Raw genomic sequence first — 15,136 nt, 5'->3', positions numbered from 1 at the left:
AAGAAATGACAAGGGTAAAAGGATCCTAATGGCAGTTGTATACAGACCCCTGAACAGCAGCAGGATGTGGATTACAAATTACAGCAGGAGATAGAAAAGGCCTGTCAGACAGGCAATGTCACGATAATCATTGGGGATTTTAACATAAAACTGGATTGGAAAAACCAGGACAGTACTGAACTTCAAGAGAGAATTTATAGAATGTCTAAGGGATGGCTTTTTAAAACAGCTTGTTGCTGAGCCCACTAGGGGATCGGCTGTCCTGGACTGGGTGTTGTGCATTGAAGAGAGCTTAAGGTTAAGGAACCCTTAGGAAGCAATGATCACAATATGATCGAGTTCACATTGAAATTTGAGAGGGAAAAAATTCCAATGTGTCAGTATTTCAGTGGAATAAAGGAAATTACAAAGGCATGGAGGGGAACTGGCCGAAGTTGACTGGAAAGGGACATTTGCAGGAAGGAAAACAGAGCAGCAATGGCTGGAGCTTCTGCGAAAAATGAGGGAAGTGCGAGATGGATATATTCCAAATAATTTTCAATGGGAAGAAGGACACTACCGTGGCTGACAAGTGAAGTCAGAGCCAAAGTAAAAGCAAAAGAGAGGGCATACAAGGAAGCCAGAGCTCAGCTCCCAATCACATCCATTACTTAGCCATGACTCGGTGATGGCAACAATGTCATATCTTTTAACCTGCAGCTGTACAACAAGGTCATCCACTTAATTTTTAATGCTGCGGGCATTTAAGTATAGTACATTTAGATCAGTATCTGTTACCGATTTTGCTATATTTCTATCGCACAGCAAATTACTCTGTCTATTCACCTGCCTGTCCTTTTTGCCATCTTTGCTACACAGTATCTTTGACTTATTTCTATTTTCCTCTTCCTTGACCCTAACACCCTGGTTTCCTTCCCCTTGCCAAATTAGTTTAAACCCTCCCTAACAGCTATATTAAACAGTCCTGCCAGGATATTAGTACCCTTTGAGTTCAGGTGTAACCCATCGTTTTTGTATAAGTGATACCTCCCACAAAATAGGTCCCAATGATCCAAGAATTTGAATCATTGATTGAAATGGTGAAGGCAGGGGAGTGCGGATGATTGGAAGAATTGGATCAGCCCTTGATTGAATGGTGGAGCAAACTCGATGGGCTGAATGGCTTTCTGCTCCTATATCTTATGGTCTTATGGATGGAAATAAGCAGTCAATGTTTCAGGCCAAGATCCTTCACTAGGATTTTTTTTGTCATGATCCTCCAAATTACCAATGAAACCACAAGGGCAGAAATTTAATTATATATTGTATGTTCAAGGGAAAATAGTGGTTGGAGATGGAATGTGTTTCAAAGAGCAGTGAGATCATAGTTTGTTTTTGATTAGAAACATGACAATTGCATATATGAGAAAAGCAGAGGCAAGGTCATCAATAATGATGTCAGATAGCCTGGGGACTGGGAAGAGAAGCTGCGTTGATAGTACCTTAACAGACCAGGCAGGGAAATATCAGCCAGATCATGCTTCATTTCTCTATAGTTGGGCTTGGACCACAACCTCCTCAATCAAAGGTATGCCTGGCATCACCGAACAAGATGGTCACTTAAGTCCTTTCTAATAGAATAACACAAGATTTCAGCATGACCGAATGTTGGCTATTCCTGTTTCATTAAATCCTCAGACCAAGAGAATAAAAGTTCTTTCTTTTCCAGCTCAGTGGCATTTTGGACGTGTTGCTCAGTCTGTTGAAGGGAGCTCCCTCTCGAGAGCAGCTCTACACCTTACTGTTTGAGCCTGGCAACGTGGAAGTGTTTTATTCACTGATCCTTCAGAAGAAATATTCCGATGAAGTGCGTGAAAAAATCTTCAGGGTGAGTTGCTCCTGAATAAACGTGTTTAATTTTAAAATTGGAAGGAAGGACATGCTGGACAAAAGAAGAGTAAAATTTCTCGATTTTCTTCCCTGCCTTTCAGGATGGTTGCACAATACGATAATGGATTGGTTACTAATAATAGGTTCAATCTTCGTTAGAGTAGGAAAGAAATCAGGTTACTTAGCACAATGTTTTTATGAACCATGTTGTCTGACTTCAAAGAAAATATTCAATGCAAGGAAAGAGGTTTTGCTTCAATTTGTGTGGAGTATGTAATTTTCCTTTAAGGTCCTACATTCACCAGACATGCTAAGATAAGGAAAACTTGTAGATGCACAGTGGAATCCCACAGTTTGCAGTTCTCACTTTGGATGACACTAATGGGACTTGTGTCCAATACTGTGTTACCTGTGTGAACTATTCATTCAGAAGCAAGCAAACCTGTGAAGTTTGCTTCAGTGTTCCTTATAGGGGATCTGCCTTACCGTTTCTCAGTTCTTGAAGTCCAGCATTGGGAGCCCATTACAGTTAAGTCCTTTCAAGTTATGTTTTTACTCTAGTCCCTTGGAGCTTCCAACCTCAACTAACAGTCTTTCTGATGCATCCACCTACCTAGGCCATCTTTCTCCTGGATCCTCCCCCCTCCCCCAAATTAGCCTCATGATTCTTGGCAGCAAACATCACCCTAACCCTTTCACCAACGTCCCAGCCAAATCCCTTATTACTTTATTCCCCAGCCCTCCCTTTCACAACACATACTGATAGAACGAGCAGAGCAGCAGATATACTAGTTTCTTAGAGTAAGGCCTCTTCACTAGTGTGTACAACATCCTGTGAGTGTGTATTTCTCAGTTGTGGGTCTTCAACTATAGTTTTTGTTGGTCTGACTTACACTAGCTGTTTAATGCACTTAAAGGGGGGACATTTACTTCATAGGCAAATAGACCATCATACCACAGTCATTATTGAATTAATCATGAACCATTGCAGGGAAACAGGCCTGGTCATTTCAACCACTTCTGATTAACTCTCATCAACAAAATTTGGTAACTTTGTTTCTCTCTTCCACAAATCCTGATTGATGTTTAATCTTCCCTCTTTTCTGATTGTAAGATGTTTCAGATTTCCAGAATCTGCTCTACATTGCCCATGCTGTACATGATATCCTCTGTGCATGCATACCCAATTTCCACTTCCTAATCTATTCTTAAGTGGTTCTGAGTTTGCAGATCAGAGGCCTTCAGTTTAAATCCCACTGTATCAGGCTACAAAATAAAATGCATTAAAATTGCTATTTTGTTGCTTGCCTCAGGAAAGCATGAGAAAATTTGGGGAAGTGTATTTTTGACCAAAAATGTGTTCAAAGAAGGAAACAGCTACAGTACTTAACCACTGGCTGATTTTGGCAGCAGAACCCAGCCACCCATGACTTGATTGATTTCATAGGGAAGATTTTTCACCTTTACAGTCTGGACACAGTTTATTACAAACTGATTACGGTCATTCTGTTCCAAAATGCAGGGTATTGCTATCTCAGGTCACATGGTGTTCTCAGGATAGTTAGAGGTAGGTAATTAACAATGTGAATGTTGCCCACATCTAGTGAATTGTACGAGTATTTATTTTACCTAGCCAGGACCTTCCTCAGAGCTGTTCATACTCCACTGGCAGGGATGTGAGAACTTTTATTCATTTATGCACTGTATCTAATGGATCTTCATTTGGAGATGCAGGTAAACTATGATCTCATTTGATTGGAAGAGAAGGGTTGATCCCACCCCTATCTTGTGCAGATTTACATTCACAAATGGATTATATAGTCATCTTCAAGCCTGTTTACGTTCCACGTCGGAAATAACTTATGCTGTCTTTTTTTAATTCTCCTCTGGCCAGCTAATGTACAGGATGTTAAAGTATGAGAAAGTCAATGAAAGAAGCAAGTTACGGCTGAAGCTAAAGGATATTGGGTACCAGGGTTTGACTTCTTTCCTGAATGACTTTCCTGCCTCAGTGTCACTCATTCGGTGCCTCTCAGAACAAGTGCTGTGCTCCGGTAAGTACCCAAGTTACCCTGACTCATCTTGAATGACACAATAATAGTGTTTCTTCAGGGCTGAGCAGGAAAACCACCTCTTCATTTTTTGTTTAATGCTTTTTCAAGCTGTTAGAGATGTCTTATATAATAAACTACAAAATTTCTCACCATCCAAATCTCATCATGAATGAAGGGCCAGTAGTGTGTACTCTTTACTTTCTAACCTGTGTTGTAAACTAACCGTATTATTTGTGGTAGTATTAATTTATGTGTTGTGTACCTTGGTCCAGAGGAAAGTTGTTTAATTTGATGGCATATGTGCGTATGGAAAAAGTAAAGTCAGTTAGTTTTGTGAACTGAAAGATCCACCTGAAAAGAAAGCTGCTTTAAGATCTCATCCAGAAGACAAAGAACATCTTTCATCACCTCTCTTTAATGTTGATTTTTTTAAATTTAAGATCCTGTTCCAAATTACAAGGACCTGGTTGCTGTGGTTTATCTGTCTCACAAAGCAGACTTGACTGTGCGACTGGATGTCTGTCGAAAGGCAAGTGAAATAACACACCCAACAACCTCAGTTATTACATAACTTTACACAAAGCATTTCCATCATTGGGTGTATATATTTGCTCAGAATATTCTATATTGTAGCTGAATTAGCCCGGGGTATTTTCTTACATATAGAGGTGTGCTAAACTCAATAATACACAGAATGTTTGTGAATCTCTGCAAGTTATTATTGTATTGGATCATGAATTTAGAAGTTAACAGTTGACTTTACACTATGTTGAATTATAAAATTGAAATTAGTAGATCTGGTGCTTATTAGATTATGCTAACTATATCACCCATACATCCTCGTATGTGTATCTTTTCCAGTGAGAGTCACTGGATCATGATCAGGAAAAGGCACCATTTTCTCTCTTTCAGGACCAATTTTAACACTTGAGCCACCAGCCATGGGCTTTACTTCTTGTTGGCATTATTCTTAACATAGTGGTCATAGAATCTTCCCTACCTCCAATTGGCTGAATCTCTGGATGAGTGACTGTCTTTTTAATGTAGAAATAAAATGGGGGTGGGGGGGGAGACTCATTAAAAATAAGTAGATAATTTGTCTTTGTGTACGAAAAGAATGGATACCATTGGAATAACAGGAAAATACTTGATTTTGGGATATACGTAATGACAGTAAGGCTCACAGATCCCCTGCTACCCTATGTATCTTGATTTGATTTGGTCAGACTCCACAGAGGGTATCACAAGTAATGACGATGAATGAGGAGGGATTGGAAAAGAATTTCATTAGGTTTGAGCCCAATCAAACTAATTTTTGATCAGCCTACAAATAAAAATATTTTTAGATGTATTCTTAAAATTTGCTTTGAAAATATTTGAATTGGGGAAAAAAGCAATTGGTATTTACTTATCAATTTTAATGTAGTAATATGTCTCACAGAAGATGAATACATTAAGACTGATGTTGGGAAGGGAGAGGGTTTTGAACAGTCCATTAAGAAGAGGAGAAAGGTTTAGAGATAAAGTCTGGTAAGGGAACTTAAATGTTGGGTGCTTGGAGGCATAGGTCACAGCTGACCGAGGAGGGGCAAAGGAATTGGATGATACATGAAAGGTCAAAGCAGAGCAGGGTTTAAGTAGTACCATGGCAATGATTTAAATTAATCTGACGGGGACGGTATACAAAGTTGAAGGATTAGAATGGAAATGCAATGTGCATAGTGTTAGAATAATATTAGAATAAATAGTATGTCAGAAATAGGAAGGGTCAGGCAGGGGGCTAATGCAAGGTCGATTCGAAAGGGATCTGCTTAATATACACAGAGCTCAGCAATTTAGGTTAACCTGCCACAGACAGAAATAACTGCATGGTAATCAATTATAATGCCAGTAATTGAGTCCTGGTTCAAACAAGTGGAGAAATAAACACTTGAAATTCCTAACTGAAGTATATTCCAGAAAGTTACAGAAGGGAAAATGGAGGGGTGGAAGCTTGGCCAACAAAATTGTTGCAACATCAGGAAGGGATTAAGTACTTTAAGGTTCAAAATCAATATACAGTACTTCTAGGTATCAAGAGAAAGGGGAGTTGTGCTGAAAAGTGGTGCTGAGATAAAAGATCCAAAATGATCTTAATGAATGTTCCAGCTTCAATTTCTAAAGTTTACTTTCATTTGTAAAATAAAAATGTACTTATTTTGTATTTTTGAGCAATAGAAGGATAATTGCACTGCTGAATGTATATAATAGGATAGTGGGAAGGAAATTAAGAGGTAGAAAGGCAAAGGAACTCCAATGATAATCAATTACATTTGTTAATCAACAAGATGTAGGTGTTACTTACAAGAAAATAGTACAATGTCACCACCTTGAAGATTAAGAGATGGTTTGATGGAACTGTAACAAATATTTTCAATAACAAAGGGGTCAATAAGAAGAATAAAATACAATTAAAAGTATCTGGCATCAAAAACAGAGCCACTATGAGGGGAAAATATTTCCTGCAGTGAGCTATTATGATCACAAAGGCACTGTCTGCATAAATGCTGGAAAATAATTCCACAGTAACTTGAAAATGGGAATTAAATAAATATTTGAAAAAGAAGTAGTGGACAATGGAGAAGAGCAGGAGAAGGTGCAAATTAGACTACCAAACTAAAAATTCAGTACAGGCACATTGCATCATAATCTTCCTTCAGCGCTGTCTTATCCTGTAATTCTATTTCGGAAATGCGACAGTAAGTTTGAGGTGTAGGAGAGACTGGGCTGAATGCTTTGAACATAAGAATGAGAAGCATCAAAATGAGATAGAAAGGGACCCACAGTCAATGTAAGTTGATAATGATTTGCCACCTCCAGATTCTGTCCAGATACCGTACTATCAATCAAACAATTTTTTAAGTTTAAAACACCATATCCTGATGAGAGGACAATCATTTTCCCAAAGCAACACCTTAAATCAGTGGATCTGAAGCAGACTGTCATAAAAGGGCAGTCTGATTTGAGATTAATTAACAATATATTGACAAGGCAGTTTTAGGATCATGTTGATATAATCCTGAAATAATAGTGGGGAAGACTGTTCCTTTGAATTACAAGAGGCAAAGATTGGGAAAAGTATATTAAGAACTTCATTCCTGAATGTTATAAATGCAGATGGGTTATCTGAGAAAGTAAGTTTTTCTGGACTTCAGACTTAGTCATCTCATTATAAATTATATTTTCTAGTTATTTCATCTTATTTACTCTCAACAAGACATTGTGCATCAGTTGGCAAAACAAGCTGGATGGCAGGACAACTTGACCAAACTCTACATCAAAGAATCGTATGAGTCTCGAGAGGCCAGTCTATCAAGCTCATTTTCCAACTACTCCATAGATTTACTTAAGAACTCTTATCAGAACCAAGAACTTATCCAGGAGCAAGGTAAAGAGAGGAATAATCAGAGAAGCAGTCAGTCGGACTTCCAGGATTGCGAGGTCTTTCTTCCATTCAACATGGATCTCAATGATGACCTTTCAGAAGGACAGTCTGATATTTCTATGTCACCTGGTTTCCCTTCTGGCAAGATGAAGGCTTTTGATTCCTTGAACTTCAAGTCATTTGACTCCTTGGAACACAGTAACACAATAGACAATCCTATCTTAGCTGAAGTTGCCCTACAGGACATAGCTGAAGATGCTTTCTATCAGCCCCTGTCACCTTTCACAGTCCCGTCTTTTGACCTGGGAATGGACGTGGGGAGTGCCAGTTCCTTTACTACATTGGAGAGTGGAAATCTAACTCCCGTCAGCAAATCAGAAACACCATCTCCACTGGAGAGTTTCAAACCCTTCCCAGCTGTTCGAACGTGGAAAAGTTCCAGCTTATCCAATGTTCTGGATGACAGCAGTTACCAGGAGAATCTTCCCAGTGATGATGCTTCCAATACCAGCAACCCTCAGGTAACATAATGCCCCACTGGCTTTATTACAGTATTTCTTTTTCTATCTATTCATTTGGTGTGTTTTCATCAGGGCTCAACGTGTGAAATGTTGCACTTGGGAGGTCAAGTGTAAGAGGAAAGTATGCAGTAAATGGCAGGACCCTTAGGAATATTGATGTACGAGGGGATTTTAGGATGCGGGCCCATAGCTCCCTGAAAGTAGCAACACAGGTATGTATAGTTGTGAAGAAGGTGTATGGCATACTTGCCTACATAGTGTGGGGTGTTTAGTATAAAAGTCAGGAAGTTATGTTGCAGCTGTATAAAACTGGTAAGGCCACGTCAGAAACATTGAGTTCATTTCACAGGAACAGGGTGGAGACTTTGGAGAGGACTGCCAGCCTATTGCCTGCTTTAGAGAGAGTATTAGCTAGTTGGAGGGGTTGGACAGACTTGTATTGATTGTTTTCTCTGGAGTATCAGAGGCTGAGGGGGCAACCTAGTAGAACTATGTTATGACAGCAATGAATAGGGTAACGAGTCAGTGTTTTTCACTGAATGGAAGTTGCAGATACTAAAAGGCAAAGGTTTAAGGTGAGAAAGGAGAAAGTTTAAGGAGCTATACAAAACTACCTCTCAACCATCAGGCTCTTGAATAAAAAGGGAAAATGGCATTCACTTGCCCATCATTGAAACGTTCTTACAACCAGTGGCCTCACTTTAAGAACACTTTATCTCATTATTTCATGTACTCGTTATTATTGCTATTTATTATTTATATTTCTGTTTGTTGTATTCTGCACTCTGGTTAATCTTTCATTGATTCTGCTATAGTTACTATTCTACAGACTTGCTGAGCTTGCCCAGAAGAAGATTAATCTCAGGGTTGTATGTGATGACATATACCGTATGTACTCTGATAATAAAATTTACTTTGAACTTTGAGAACAAGTGTTTCACATGGTGTTAGATACCAGGAACACACCACCAGGGAGATGGTAGAAGCAGCTATGATCGTAATGTTTAAGAGACATTTGGACAAACACACAAATGAGCAGAGAACAGCAGAATACAGACCTTGCACTGTCAGATGACATTGCTTAGATTCGCACAGACATTGTGCGCAAAGGGCCTGTGCCTGTTCCTGTTCTGTATTACCATATGCTTAAAGCAAATGATCACCCGGTGTGATAATGAGGTAATTGGTAAATAGGTTTATTATTGTCACATTTTGAGTTTCAGTGAAAAAACTTTGTTTTTCATGCCATATATACAGATAATTTAATTGCATCTGTATGTTGAAGTAGAACAATAACAAAATAAAGTGTTGAAGTTACAGGGTAATTTCAGCACAGGCAGACAATAAGATACAAAGCTGTAGCAGGGTGGATTGCGAGCTCAAGTCCATCTTATCACACTAGGAGTCAGTTAACTAGTCTAACGGCAATAGAGCCTTGAGTCTAGTGATATGTGTTTTCAGACTTTTATATCTTCTACCCAGGGGGAGGGGAAAGGAGTGAGATTGGCAGGGCAGGCGGGTTCTTTGTTTATAATGACTACTGTACTGAATTAGTGAGAAGTGCAGACAGAGTCCATGGAAAGGAGGCAGTTTTCCATGATTCTGTGTCCACAACTGGAGTTTCTTCCACTCTTGGGCAGAATAGTTGCCATCTGGCAAGAAAGCCTTCAATGGCGATTTGATAAAAGTTGGTAAGGGCCAAATGGGACTTGCCATATTTCTTTAGCCTCTTGAGGAAGTAGGGGTGCACTTTCATGGGCATGGTGTTTAAGTGGTTGGACTAGGATAGTCTATTAGTGATGTTCACTCCAAGGAACTTGAAGCTGTCAACGCTCTCAACCTCAGCTGTAAGCAGGAGAACATGCACCGTCGCCTTTCTGAAGACAATAACCACCTGTAAGCTTGTAGATGGAGTTGAAGCAGATTCTGGCCCATACAGAATTCCACTTCGTATCTCATCCATGCTATAACCTACTCGGATGTTGATGGCTCTGTGTAATGAGAATGCTGCACAATATCTAACCCGTGCTGTTGTTTGCCTGAAAAGTAATAACCACTAATTTTTTTAAAAAATGAACATCCTTAGTTTAAAAATGAATAGCACCTCAAGCCCAGCATTAATCCTCCCAGCAACAAAGCAGACCATAAAATATTTGAGAAATTGGTTTAAAAAGTACTTAAGTGAATTGAAATGAAACCCATAGTTTTGCTTGGAAAGCCTCTGACATAATCTTGATCACTTTAAATGAGATATTAGAGTTCCTGGAAGCCGAATGTCGATGAGCTCATTTGACTGCTCCTTGATGAAGTAATTATCTTGTTGATTCCTTCAGCTTCCTCTGCCCTTCCCAAGAAGACGGCAGTTCATGTGTGGGCTGTGTTGTATATTCATGCTTTGGTCCTTCTAGCTTCAGTTCCCTTCCTTTACCACGGTTGTTATAATTCTTTTAAACCTCCCTGTAGCCCTTCACTCATTTTGTGTGCAAGTCTGAAGAGCACCTAGGGTTGTTTGTGACCATCAAAAAGCTTGTAGTAACAGTGGAACTGAAAAAATCTGATAACCAAATTATCTCAATCATTTTATTTCTCCTCCCAGCAAACACCCGAAGAAGAGCTTTGCAACTTGCTGACTAACATCATCTTCTCAGTAACATGGCGAGGGGTGGAAGGTTGTGAAGATGCAGCTTGGAAAGAGCGAGGACAGGTCTTTTCGGTCCTGACCAAACTTGGGGCAGCTTGTGAGCTGGTGCATCCCCCAGATGAAATCAAAAGAAGGTCTGTATTGCACATTAATGTCATTTACAACTCAGTGGCTGCTTTATTAGGTACATGTACATCTGCTTGTTAATGCAAATATCTAATCAGCCAATCATGTGGCAGCAAGTCAATGCATAAAAGCCATACAGATATGGTCAAGAGGTTCAGTTGTTATTCAGACCAAATATCACAATGTTGAATAATGTAATCTAAGTGACTTTGACCTTGGAATGATTGTTGGTGCTTGAGTATCTCAGAAATTGCTGATCTCCTGGGATTTTCATGCACGACAGTCTCTGGAGTTTACAGAGGATGGTGGTGCAGTGAGCTGCAGATCTATGGATGAAAACGCCTTGTTAATGAAAGAGATCAGAGGAGAATGGCCAGCCCAGTTCAAGCTGACTGGAAGGTGACAGTAACTAAAATAAACACGTGTTACAATATCGGTGTGGAGAAGAGCATCTCTGAATGCACAACACATCCAACCTTGAAGTATACAAGCAGTAGAAGACCATGAACATACACCTAGTAGCCTTTTTATTAGGTACAGGAGCTACCTAATAAAGCAGCCACTGAGTATAAGCACAGGGTTTGCCTTTTAATCATCCATCCCTCTCCAAAGCCAGTTACTAAACTGAAGGAAACAACTGTGTGTGTGTATATATATATATATATATATATATATATATATATATATATATTTTTTTTTTTTTTTAAATGTGGACTCATTATTTGGAGTGCAGCTCTATTTTGATTGTTTTATGAAAGTAAACAAGAGGAAAAAAGGTTTAGGGAATAAATTTTCAGATGTTGAAGTATTTGATCAATGATGCTAGATTGAAGATAAATTATCAAAAATGAAAAAGGAAATTCTGGAATTACTCTACAGACAAGCAGCATGTGCAGAGTGAAAAATATATTCATGGTCAATAATATTTTCCATAATTTATTTCAGATTTCTAGTACAACTGACAGCTACAAAGGAAGATCAAACAGTTTAAACTGAATGCAGTCAAATTTGAATTCCCTTGCTTGGGAATAATGGCTTCAGGCAGAGGATTGCTTGTAGCCCTAATTTTGCAGGCTTCATTTTAAAGGAGGGTGCCATAAAATGCCACGTGCTTAAAATGGTAATTGTGATCTCGGGTGTCAACATAAGTAAAATAGATCACAGTAAAAAATGCAAGTTCTAATCAGTTCCATTCAAAGTAAAATTTGAAATTTTTTTTAGATCCTGGATCCACAAAATCTTGATTTCAAAGCCCAGCACAACTGACCTTGCAATGGTTTTGCCCAGGTTTTGATGTTCAATTTATTGAATTACATCAAGGAACCCATTTGGAACACTGAATATATTGTGAAAATATTGAGGGTGATGCAGAGGTATGGAATCAGAAGTGGGTGGCCTTGGCAATCTGCAGGTCAAACACCAATGAGCTAATATCCAGTTATCACCCAGTAAACTTCCCTGCTGAACAACACTGGGAAGAAGCACCAAGTGTAGTAAGTATACAGAATTCACCCTGTGTGGAGAACTTCAATGTCCAGTGTCAGGAGGTCTCACTATGATATTCCAGCCCTATGTTCAGACCAAGAGTATAACAGACGGTAAACTAGGGCCACCTGATCTCATCCTCCCCAGTGCATTTGTTGTAGCAGCATATTTATAGCATTATTGGTACCACACAGTCAATAGATTACCATTCTCAACAGAAGACACCCTTTACCCAGTGGTGTGGAATGCAGTTGTGTTAAATGCATTTGATACAGGACAAGAAATTAGGTGTACTGTAACTGTGGCATTGTGGGCCATGAGCAGCAAAAGAACTGCACTCCACCACAATCTAAGATGTTCATCAGCACCAGCTGCACCTCTATCCCAACTCTTCCAAATATCACCATTGATTTCCACATAATAATGTGGAAAATCAACGCAATATGTCCTATCAGGAAAAATCAGGATAGGTCGAATATAACCAACTATTATCCCGTCATTTGCACTCAATCATCAACAAAGTGATGAATGGCATTGTCACTAGTATTATCTCAGCTATAAACTTGTGGGTGTTTGCATTGGGTTTTGCCAGGCCAACTGGGTTTTAGACATCATTACTGCTTTGGTCAAAATCCCAGTCGTCTGGTTTCCTTCCACAGTCCAAATACCGGTTAGTAGGTTAATTGGTCATTGTAATTTGTCCCATGATTAAGTGAAGGTTAAACAGGTGATCAGCTGCGCTGTATCAGTGAATAAATAAATGAATAAGTACAGCTGACTGGCAGCTTATTTATTGGTATCGGTTTATTATTGTCGCATATACCAAGATACAGTGAAAACCTTGTCTTACATACTGTTTATGCAGATCAAATCATTAAACAGTGCATTGAGCTAGAATAAGGTATAATAACAATACAGAGTAAAGTGTAAAAGTTACTGAAAGAGTGCAGTGAAAGAAAACGATAAAGTAAAGAGCATAACGAGGTAAATAGTGTGGCCAAGAGTCTATTTTATTGTATAAAAGATCCATTCAGAAGTCTCATAATAGTGGATAGATGCTGTCTTTGAGCCTGGTTGTACAATGCTAAACAATTGCTTTCTCGATTCCTCTGGTTATGACGTGCACCATCTCCAAAGGCATTATACTTCGCTCATCAAAGCTAAGCTAACAGTACTTCCCAAACACGTGAACTCGTCTTCAAAGTCAAAATAACTAGGAAAACCACACCCTGCAGTTTTCCTTTCAAATTGGGAAACATCCCAACTTGCTGATTATATTACTTTTTTTTCATTATTGGGTCCAAGTAATGGGAATTTAAACCAAACACCGTAGAATACCTTAGCTGGAAGGATGCAGCTGTACAAGGTGACCTTCACAACAGCAATTAAGTGTAGACAATAAATACCGGTCTTGCAAGTGACACCCACAGCTCATAATTAATAAAGAAATCAATGTGCACATGGAAAGATTCCACAAAACCTAAATCACACATATCTCCATTAGATTGACTGCTTGAGGGTTTAATATTGACATAAACACCAAGCAAACTTTGTTGCTGGTTTTTGAAAAATGACAGCATTTATTGCCACATAAATTTCCTGACTGTTTTCCATTTTGGTCGTAATAATGAATAACCCAGTGAGTATAAGATACCATAAATACTTGAGATTCTGCAGATGCTGAAAATCCAGCACAGCACACACAAAATACTGGAGAAACTCAGCAGATCAGGCAGCATCTATGGAAACAAGTAAACATTTGACGTTTTGGGCCTAGATCCTTCATCAGAGCTGGAAAGGAAGGGGGAAGATTACATAATAAGAAAGTGAAGGGAGGGGAAGAAGTACAAACTAGGAGGTGTTAGATGAAGCCAAATGGGTGGGGGAGGGGGGATGAATTTGGAAGCCAGAAGGTAATAAGTGGAAAAGGTAAAGGGCGGAGAAGAAGAAATCTGATAGGAGAGGAGAGTGGAGCATGGGAGAAAGGCAAGGAGTATGGGTACCAGGGGAGGTGATAGGCAGGTGAGGAGAAGAGGTAAGGGGGGAGGGGCAGAGTGGGGAAATGAAGAACAGAGGGGGAAGAGGTAAAGAAATGTAAGCTATTATTGTTTTGAAAATTAGATAAATGTAAAAGCAACCCTAATTGTATTCCTAACAATATTTCTACTTCTGTTGAGTAACTTTATGAAATCTCACCTAATATCAATGGGGAAAATACTGTGAAATTTGAATACTTTAAAAGATCTCAAGATTTCATATATGTTTCAACCTAGCTTTTAACAAATTCATGGACCAGAAGGAGCTTTGATTTTAAAGTTTCTTCCAAATGGAAGGGCCTCTGGCTATAAAGGGCACTTTCAGCAGTGCATTAATGAAGTGGGGCTTTTGAACCAAGCTTCACAAAGCAGAAGATTAATAAAGCAACTACAAAACACCACCAAAAAAATAAAGCGGAATATAAATAGTAGAGAATGGCAGGAAATGGAGGAGGTTTATTTTCCTTAAATAGTTTTACAGGACTGAGGTTGTTGTGGGACGTGAGGTAGCTAATGAGGCCATTGTGAGAACCACACTCTTCAAGAGATTGGGCAGAATGTGACAGTCAGGGTGAGTGACTGGCTAGTTGGTGGAGTGGTCTTCCATTACTTACACAGGCTTCTTTGCATCTGCTTCCTGGACCTGAGGTTCTCAATACCATCCAGAGCAGTCCTTCTCCAATGTGAGAAGTCAGTTGGGCACAGACTCGCTGGAATGGGAATTTATGGTATGCATCTCCAAGGTAGCTTTGAACTCACTCATGATCTCTGACCACCTGATTACCTCACAAGATGGAGCTTAGAATAGACATCCTGTGTCAGAAAACTAGTATTGGCAGTATTGCTGAATGGGATTAACTAGAGCACCAATGCAGTGATGTTGACCTGGGAGAGGACATTAAGCCATTGGTTTTCTTGATCTTCTGCTGAAATTGAAGGATTTTTCAAAGTAAGCATTGTGACATTTTTCCAGTAACTGC

The 15,136-nt window shown here is 39.2% G+C and overlaps 1 protein-coding gene across 2 annotated transcripts in view; it reads left to right on the top strand.

The window, feature by feature from the left end:
• nbeal2 (neurobeachin-like 2) overlaps positions 1-15,136 on the top strand; it is a 221,302-nt gene that overhangs the window by 138,828 nt on the left and 67,338 nt on the right. For both annotated transcript variants that reach the window (XM_059973955.1, XM_059973948.1), the window contains 5 exons: positions 1,709-1,867; positions 3,764-3,923; positions 4,364-4,452; positions 7,152-7,868; positions 10,465-10,643. In XM_059973955.1, the coding sequence (XP_059829938.1) occupies positions 1,709-1,867; positions 3,764-3,923; positions 4,364-4,452; positions 7,152-7,868; positions 10,465-10,643 (1,304 nt within the window). The remainder of the gene's footprint in view (positions 1-1,708; positions 1,868-3,763; positions 3,924-4,363; positions 4,453-7,151; positions 7,869-10,464; positions 10,644-15,136) is intronic.

The sequence above is a fragment of the Hypanus sabinus genome, chromosome 1, assembly GCF_030144855.1.
Source record: "Hypanus sabinus isolate sHypSab1 chromosome 1, sHypSab1.hap1, whole genome shotgun sequence".
NCBI classification, from domain to species: domain Eukaryota; kingdom Metazoa; phylum Chordata; class Chondrichthyes; order Myliobatiformes; family Dasyatidae; genus Hypanus; species Hypanus sabinus.
Note: the sequence above shows the minus strand (reverse complement) of the source record. Positions and strands in the feature narration are given on the sequence as shown.